Genomic DNA, 9,827 nt, shown 5'->3' on the forward strand with positions numbered 1-9,827 from the left:
AGATAAACAATTATATTTTAAAGTAATTTTTTTAAATATTAACATTAACTATTAGCATTATAAAAAAAATGAATATGCGCTTTTCTTTATGGCCAATAAATATTTCATATTAATTGTTTTAAAAATATTTTTAATTGAGATTAGTTAAAAATAAATAAATAAATTATTGTAATTATAATATTTATAAGTATTATACATAAAAAAACAATTTCATAGTTTTCCAGGGTTCAATTTGAAAAACCTCCGTACTATTGTAGTAATCATATATATATATTAAAGTAGAAGCCAAAAGTATGATGTGTCAAGCTCTCATAAAATCTAAATAAAATATTACAATAATATTTAATGATTTAATTTAAAAATATAAATAGATTATTTTTTTCATCATAATAAAGCTTATCTCTTTTATTTATATTATCATATATCATATTCTAAAATTATTTATTTATCATATCTAAATTTAAATATTTGAAATTTTTTTTCTATATATATAGATTTATTATTATTATGTTCAAGTTTTATTAATATTTTTAAAATAGAGCATATCATATTCTAAAATTATTTATCATATATCATATTCTAAAATTTATAATAATAAATATCCTATGTATCTAAATTTATATATTTGAGATTTTTTCTATATATAGATTTAATATTATGTTCGCGTTGTATTAATATTTTTAGAATAGAGCTTCTCATAATATAGCAGAAAGGATTGATTTTGTAGAGCAAATTGTCGCTAACAAGACACAATGGATATTGAAGGTTAGGGTTATTAGGCTTTGGGAGATTCCATGCTTCCAAGATAAATCAGAAATTAATAGCATTGAGATGGTCCTTATGGATGAACATGTTTTTCTTTTTACTTGATATAAAACTATTATATGTAACATTAATTGTATTTTGTTTTCATAAATTATCTAATTTTTTTTTATTAAATTTGTAGTGTGGAAGGATCCATGCGTCGATAAAACGTTCATTGGTTCGACAATTAAAACTTTTGATTTTTTGAAGGAAAACTATATTTTATGCACAATTTTATAGTGGGAAATAATAATATGCTATATAAATCGACAAACCACAAGTTTAAGTTAAATTTTATGTCAAAAACTAAGGTGATAGATGCTATAGATGAAAATTTTCCAAGGCAATGTTTTATGTTTAGATCGTTTGCCGATATTTTGGTTTCACAAGAACTCGACGAAAAAGAATTATTTGGTAAGTATTTAACTATATATGTAATTATTTATGTAATTATTTATGCCTTTAGAACTGATGCTTTATGATGCAACTTTGTTGAAGATGTAATAGGAGAAGTCATTGGCAAAGATAATCCTAAAGTTCAGGAATCCTATGGAAAGACAAGCAAGCTGATGGATGTTGTGCTTCAAGATCTGGAGTATGCTTTTCTTATATATATATATATATAAATTACATGTGTCATTATAGTCTCATAATCATATTTATTATGTCAAGAAGTTTTTTAGATGTTAGAGTATAATCTTATTTGATGTGTATTTTTTTTCTTTGTTTTTACAGAAAAAATAAGCTTTCATGTACTTTGTGGGGTGACTTTGTAGATGAGATTAAAGCTTATTCAGAAGCTGAAGAATTAGGACCTATAATTATCATACTCCAAATGTGTCGTGCCAAAAGATTTAGAGGTTATATTCATTATTTTTCAAATGCACAAATATATCGATTAAAATTTTGTTTATCTAATTTGCATGATTGAAATAGAAACTAATTTATTATTGATGAGATTAGAATATCTAATACTTATTTTACTACGAAACTGATGGTGAATGCTCATATTGAAGAATTTATCGAATTTCGAAACAAGTAAAGTTAAATTTTTTTAATAAATTAATATATATAAAAATATTAGTATCAAGTTTTTTTTTTACTCTAATTGATTTATTAATCTTTGTAAAGGTTGATGAGTGAGCAAGATTGTAGTTCTCAAAGGATAAGTCAAGTCTCTTCTTCATTTGCCTACTCCATCTTTAATGATCTATCAAGTGAAGAAAATAATGTAAAATCTATTGGACAATTAGCAGAATCTATAGAGGTAAAAAATTACTGCAAATATATCATACATGTATACTTTTGATATCCATGTTTTGTGTTTTTTTTTTTAACATAATTAATTATAATTTTTTGTTACTTCTGTAGCATTATAATTTGATCATATAATTTTATTATTTTAGGTTGGTAGTTATTGGGTTTTTGCTACTATTATTGAAATTGAAAGTGATCAAGATTGGTGGTACTTATCCTGTAAACGATGTTCAAAGAAAGTCAATCCTGTTGGTAAGAGATTTTACCGTGAAAAGTGTGACAAGTTTGATTTTGAGGGAACTCCTAGGTAGAATATCTATTGTACTTTTTTTAATTATATATATTTTTAATTACTATTTCATTTATTATTTTTATTAATTGTGTGATCTTTTGGATTGATTAGGTTTAAGGTCCAAGTAAGAGTTATTGATGACACTGGTAATGCTTCTTTTCTTTTGTGGGATCTTGAGTGCTTGCAATTACTTGGTAAAATAGCTAATGATTTGAGACATGATTCGACAAAGGTAATGTTGTAATTTAAATTCAATTGTACAACACTAAACCTAACAAGTATGACAATTTTATTATATAATAATTTTTTCAATTATCTGCAGATTTCTATGAATGAATCTTATCTTGCTGAGATTGACACTTTGGTGGAAAGAAAAATACTATTTAAAGTTCAAATAAAAACTCAGAATATCATGCAACATTATGAAGTATATACGCTTACGAGATTAACTGAAAATAATGAGTTAATATCAAAGTATATTTCAAGTCCTTATTTGGAAAATAAGGTTTCTTTGAAACAAACTAATTTTGGTTATTTAATAATAATTTTTATATTTAATATTTTGATAATTGATTTTATTTAAACAAATAATATTTCAGGACTCTAATGCTCTTTCTCAATTTGACTATGTTGATGTTGTTGAGCTGAAGGTAATTTTTATGATATCACCTTTATTTTTATGATATTCTTTTTATTAAATTTATGACTCAATAAACTTTAGTTGATTTGCATGACTCTATATTTGACAGTGAAGCTAATACAATAAATAAAACCACTACAAAGCGATCTAATCCATTCACTGTTGAAGATGACACTTCAATTATAGTAGATAGTGTTCCAATTACTCAGATATCAAGCAACAAAATAAAAAAAATGAAGCAAGAAAAAAATTAATTTGTAATAAATGATTTTAGCAATGTAGTTGATGACTTTATTTGTGTTTTATGTCATTTTAACTTTGTTAAATTTATGATTATTATTTAATTTTAATGAAGGCAATATAGTTTATTTATATTATTTATTATGAATATTAATATTAACATGTACCATTTATATGCATAACAATGATTATGCTTGGAATTTATTATATTAATAATTCACTTTTCTTATTTAGTGGGGTAATTAAAGATTTTTATATTTAATTTTTTATTGGAAAACAAAAATCAATTTCTATAAATAATTTTTAATTATAAAATAAAAAAAAACTGTCTTGAACTTGGAATCTGTAGGGAATAAAATTAAGTTAATTTATTTTGAGAAATAAAAATATTAAATATTTGAAAATAAATAAAATAGGGAATATTAGTGATAACTCACAAAAAAATATTTAAATAAGTTTTATATATATATATTAAACGATATAATATCAAATATCATATATTTATCTACATAAATATATATATATATATATGCCTTTTTGGATTAAAGGGGTACGTCTTTTTGGATTAAAGGGGTACGTTGTTCAACCAAGAGAAAAAGGAAAAAATCTTATTTTATATTATCTTATCATTATTATATTAGTTAATTTATTTTGAAAAACAAAGATTATGTTAAGAATTTTCAATATATATCAATATATATAAATTTATAAATTTGTGGATGAATAAATAAAATTATTTTTTAAATATAAAAATTTAATATAATATTTTCAAAATCTCTGAAATCATATTAAAACTTTAAAACCAAATTTATAATTTCAAAAGTATTTATAATTGAAAATAATTATAGATAATTTCGGAAATTGACAAAACTTTGATTTACTAAACACAAGATATTTTTAATATTGTACTAAACTTTAAAAATAAATTATAATTACAAAATATTTATAATTAAAAAAAATTATTGATAGTTCTAAAAATTGACAAAACTTTGATTTACCTAATCCTAATCAAACACAAAGTAGAAATTTTAATTAAAAATAAAAATAAAAATGATAAGATATTAGAGCTTTTGGAGTAAGTGATTGGATTATCATAATTCATTGCTTAAGCTATTTGTAGACATTCTCTAACAATACTACAAGCTATATAACATAATCTAATTAGTTGTCTCATTTCATCTAGATATCTTATAATAACATATTATAATATATACACACTCATATATAAAAATAGGAAAAATATTAATAATCAAATATATATATATGATATTTAAATATAAAAAATCGGAATATATAAAAATAGGAAAAATATTAATAAGCATAAAATAAGTATATTTTTCTTCAATAAGCCTACCAAAACATGTAATTTGATCATAAAAAAATTGTATTGGACTTGGAATATGTAAGGAATAAAATTAAGTTAATTTATTTTGAGGAAATAATGGAGGGCATAAAGTTTTTATTCCACGAATGACTTTAACTCCTTCAGACACAAGATTGCCTTTTAAGTTTCAACGAAGGCAATATCTTTTGGTTGTCTCATATGCTATGACCATCAACAAGAGCCAAGGTCAATTTCTTCCACATGTTGGGTTGTATTTAAAGAAACCGGTTTTTAGTCATGGATAACTTTATGTTGCGGTCTCTAGAGTTACAAATCGGAAAGGATTGAAGATATTAATATGTGGTAAAGATGGAGAGCCAACCAATTCAACTACAAATGTGGTCTTCAAAGAAGTTTTTCAGAATTTGGATTAGATGTATTGTTTTTTAAACTTTGAGTACCAATCTATATTAGAATATTTTTTATTTAGTGTCTTAATACTTAATGTCATTATATTTAATTAATTTTTATAATTTATAATTAGTATTATTTTTACTATTTATCACCCGTGCATCACACGGGTATAACACTAGTCAAGTTTTATAGTAAGATCCAGTCAAGTACAAAGCCTTCCTTTGGGCCGACTAACTACTCACAACAAACACCTTATAACTATATAAAAAAAAACTTATTACTATATATGCAAACAAATTTCTGTCAGACAACAGTCTTCGTTTGACCCAACTAATTGTCTGCATGAGAATAAGCATGCACTAACACTATGGTTATTCACAAACAAAAGGTTTCTACAATAGAAGTCAGTTTAGTGATGATGCTACTAGTTGTTATTTTCCTTATGATTATTAAAACAACCTCATAATCATGGACAAAAACTAAATTCATAATAATCTAAAATAAAATCTCAATAATTAAATTAAAATCCGAATGTTATCCTAATTCAAAATCAACGTAAAATTTAAATTAATATAAATTATTAAATCTGCCCCTAACTTTGATTTTGATAATCATGGAAATTAATTTAATAAATATAAATCTAAACATACATTGAAATCTGTGAACATGCATGATGCATAAAAGAATCCATCATCACATAAACAATATCACGAGAACATGCATGATATATAAAATCAAACTTAAATTATATATTTATATAATCCTAGATAATTAACATATAGACATGTCAATATAATATTCTTGTAACACGTGAAAAACACTCAAGTTAAAGTGGATAATATTAATTGGATGCCATAAACACTCTTATGATCAGCACGTCTCAGCCTCCCACGAAGACCAGAGTGTCCACATCCATGAAAATCATATTATATATAATATAAATCAACTAATGATTTTCAAAATCTTTGAAGGATTCTCAGGAGATTGAAAAACAAATTAAATTTAACATATATACGGATATCTAATCAACATGTAATTATCACACTAATTACAAATATATATATATATATATATATGTTAACAAAGTCAAATAATTTCTGCACTGAGATCTATATATATATATATTACTCAATTTAATTTTATATAAGCATGTAAATCAACCCAAACATGCAAACCAAATTATATATATAAATCAATAAATTCAAGTATTAAGATTTGTTAGTTCCTCCAGTGTGGTGTGTTGGTTTTAAGGAACACTCAAACACTCATAGAAATCTCACACAAACCAACAAAGAAAAAAGGCACACGATGTTGGTAACCCAGTTCGGCATCCACTCGCCTACGTCTGGGGGGCAAAGCCCGGAGATAAACAATCCACTAAAAGAGATGAAAATACATGAGTGCAAACACTTATCACTCACACTCTCAAACAATAAAGATCACTACCCTCTCTAGATTGTATAGTGCTCACACACTCTCCTCCATGAGTCACACTTACAATCTACGAGCAAGGTAGCTTATATAGACGCCTCAACGTCCCAAATATAGCACATACCTCTTTTAGAATCTCCGCGGCTACTAATTTAAAAACCTTCCAAAATTAGATGTTGGAACTCCTGTTGTAACATGAATTGCAACATGACCCTGACTGCTGACTTGACTGAGTTCTGGTTACGTTGTGAATGACCTCAAGACCCATCAACCTCATGGTCATGCTTAGTCCGAGTCGGTGCAGCCAAATCTCTCGATCACGACTGCTGGCAACTAGCCTACCTCCTTAGTTCCTCATCACACTGTCCCCTCGCAAGGGGCGCACGTCCTTGTGTGTCTTCATGAAACTTTCCAAACTTGATCTTCAATTCACCCAAGTTTGGTCTTCAAATCTTTCTAAGAATAGATCTTCAATCAATCAACTCAATCATGCCAACAATAGGCATGTCTTCAAATCTTGCCCTTAATAGTCTTCAATCATCCTCATTAAGTTTTTCAAATCACACCATCAATAGTCTTCAATCATACCATTGATAGGTATTTCTTCAATTAAGCTCCATCCATATTTAGTCTTCAATCAAATCACCCTAAATATGGTCTTGATATGATCTTGTTTTCAAGTTTGTAATACATTGCCAAAAATAGTTCCGCCAAGATCTTCAAGATATTTGCCTCCAAGTCAAGACTCCTGCATGTCACCATGCTTTCCATGTCATCAATTATACATTGTCACCATGGTTGCCACGTCATCTTACCTTGGTGTCAAATCATGCCAATTAAATAGTGTGGTTGCACTAACAAGATTTATTCCAAAAGATCTAATCAATCATATATCCGAAATAATTCCAAAGCAAGATTGCTTTGGTACCACTTGATGGAATTTAATGACTTTCACAATGGGAATAATCCCTATGAAAAGCCATGATCTTCTTGATTGGAAATTATCTGGGAATACCATAAATTAGATGAAGTGTACCTACACTTGAATCCATTTATAATGATGAAGATGATTGGGCCTTGTAGTTCTTCCAAGTGATTACACGCAGAGAGGGGAGATGGGAACCCTAATCTAGAAAACCCTAATTCTGAATCTTAGATCATTGCGTGCTCAGTCAGGAACCACATCCTGTTTATAAGAAATCTTTATGGGGTTAATTACAAGTCTGCCCATCATAGACTTGATGCTTTTGCCCCTAGAATTCTACACAACATATTATTAATATGTAGATCCACACATTTAAAATTAGATAATTAGGACCCTATTCAAACTATAATTTAGATCACCTCAATTGGGTCCATTCAAAACTACATATGATAAGGTATACACAATTATAAACATTAGTTATGTACGTCTACACAACTTATCCACATAAGTTTTTATATCCCTATATGATGTGTGGTCCACAACTCAACATTAGTTAGTTATTTTTGAAGTTTTTATTAATTTTAATTTGTTTATTTTGTAACATTTATTCATGATGTTATATATATATTGAAAAGCATCATATTGGTCTCATGAAGGAACTCTATGCATCTATTTTGGAATTAAACTTATTATTTAACCAATGAGTTTTCTATTGATTTCTAGGTTTTTGGCCTTGATGATTATGGCTCATAGCTTGCATTTTGATTTGGTCTGTAGATGTTACCTATATTGTTTGATTCAATAAATCTGTTAGTTATTTTGAAGGTTTTGTTAATTCTAATGTGTTTTTTTAACAGAACGGAGGTCTCTTCGAAGCTCGTCCGGTTCCTTTACTTCATTGACGCCGGCGGTATGCCTATCTCCTCGATCTCTTCTCCTTCTTTTCTTCATCACCGATTTGTTGGCTAATATTTGATTTGGTTATCCGATTCATTTAATGTTCACTATTTTAATTTGTTACTGTGCTTGAATTTGATAGTTTTCACTATCCCTGAGAAGAGGCATTGTTAAAGGAGATGATGCCAACGTTCATGTTGGTGAAAGGTGGGAAAGAGGTGAGCCGCGTTGTTGGTGCCAAAAAGGATGAGCTTGATTGCAAGATCGGTACTTTCCATGCCTGATGTTTCTCAGTATGCTCATCAACTATTTGATTATATGCTTGTTTTTCAGCTTAAAACTATTGCTTGTATTAACTGTTTTCTATTGAAATTAATGAAATTGCTTTGAGTTTACACAATTGCATGGATATGTTTATTGACATCATGTGATAGGTGATATAATTCATGGATTTCTCATTCTTGAAATGGTTGGAATTTGAGCAGAGGTCTGAGGTTTGTTATTCCTGAAAGATTAGCTTATGAACATTTATTATTGATTTCATTCATTGGTATAATACGGATGGCTCAATATCCTTGTTTAAATGAATGTTGTCATATTAGAGGTTTGGTGCTTGAGGTATCCAATGACAAAATGAAAAATGGAAAAAGAAAAGTTTGTGGCATTCACATTTTGGTAGAATATATAAATAAATAAAATGAATACCGTCTTATTCGAATGTACTAGATTACTTCAATATTAGTTGGCTTGTTCACATTTTATTCATTTGTCTTCTCCACTCATAGGGTTTAAGGAATCATTTGATTTGATCTTAGGATTTAATGAGAAATTGCTAAATTTTTGAGCCATGGAGATGTATGTGTTCCAAATTATTATTGGAATTTTATAGATTTGTTTTTCAATTTGCTGAATTTTTATTGGTCTCATCATCTTCCTTTTGCATTTGGTGGGGAATTGGGAGCAATGTGAATGCTCACATTTTTGTAAATCCAGTATTAGGGTTAGGGTTTTATGGAAACACCTTGAGTTGCATCAGGTTGGATTGAATTTCTGGGTATTTGCTTATCTCACTTCAAATATGATACCATATGCCATGCTCCGATTAGTATGTTGTGCTTGAATGAAGTTCTATATATTGAAAATCTAGGGCTCTTTGTAGTCTCTGTACAATTTTTTTCTAATTTGTTGTCTTAGCTTCTTATTGCAAACTGGGATCCAAATAGTTGTGAAAATTTTGCCAAAAGTACTGCTTATTTAGTATTGATTAAATTTTAGCTATAAGAGTAACCAGTTTTGTTGGGTTTTTTTTAATCTGTGATTTTGAATGAAGATTCTATTCGTGTTTCTATCCTTGATTGAAAATTTTTGTTCAAGAACAGCTGAAAATTTTCCTTTTTTCTTTATAATTCTTTTAGTGATTTTGAGTCGAGAGGATCTTCAAAATGAGTTGGCAACTATGAACAAGAGGCTAGAGGCTCAAGATAATTTGATAGTTGATTCGAAAAGAACATTAGAGATGTTGTGCAATCACATTGGTATGACTCCTCCACATGGAACACAAAATGCAAGTAACAGTCAACCAGAAGAGGGTGAAGACGTATGA

General features: G+C 27.6%; 1 protein-coding gene across 1 annotated transcript; it reads left to right on the plus strand.

Moving 5' to 3' along the window:
* The first annotated feature begins 752 nt into the window (after window positions 1-752).
* Window positions 753-9,827, plus strand: LOC120281064. Its single transcript, XM_039288002.1, has 10 exons — window positions 753-765; window positions 1,303-1,399; window positions 1,936-2,071; window positions 2,211-2,368; window positions 2,465-2,585; window positions 2,676-2,780; window positions 8,105-8,136; window positions 8,185-8,237; window positions 8,387-8,491; window positions 9,640-9,827. The coding sequence occupies exons 1-10, from the start codon at window positions 753-755 to the stop codon at window positions 9,825-9,827; spliced, it is 1,008 nt and encodes a 335-aa protein (XP_039143936.1).

Source organism: Dioscorea cayenensis, chromosome 17, assembly GCF_009730915.1.
Source record: "Dioscorea cayenensis subsp. rotundata cultivar TDr96_F1 chromosome 17, TDr96_F1_v2_PseudoChromosome.rev07_lg8_w22 25.fasta, whole genome shotgun sequence".
In the NCBI taxonomy this organism is placed as follows: domain Eukaryota; kingdom Viridiplantae; phylum Streptophyta; class Magnoliopsida; order Dioscoreales; family Dioscoreaceae; genus Dioscorea; species Dioscorea cayenensis.

Bases quoted from the DNA above. Each gene is read 5' to 3' on its own strand.
- LOC120281064 (XM_039288002.1), top strand. The intron at 2,369-2,464 runs GTAGAATATCTA...TGGATTGATTAG, and splicing joins GATTTTGAGGGAACTCCTAG to GTTTAAGGTCCAAGTAAGAG. The intron at 8,492-9,639 runs GTACTTTCCATG...TAATTCTTTTAG, and splicing joins TGAGCTTGATTGCAAGATCG to TGATTTTGAGTCGAGAGGAT.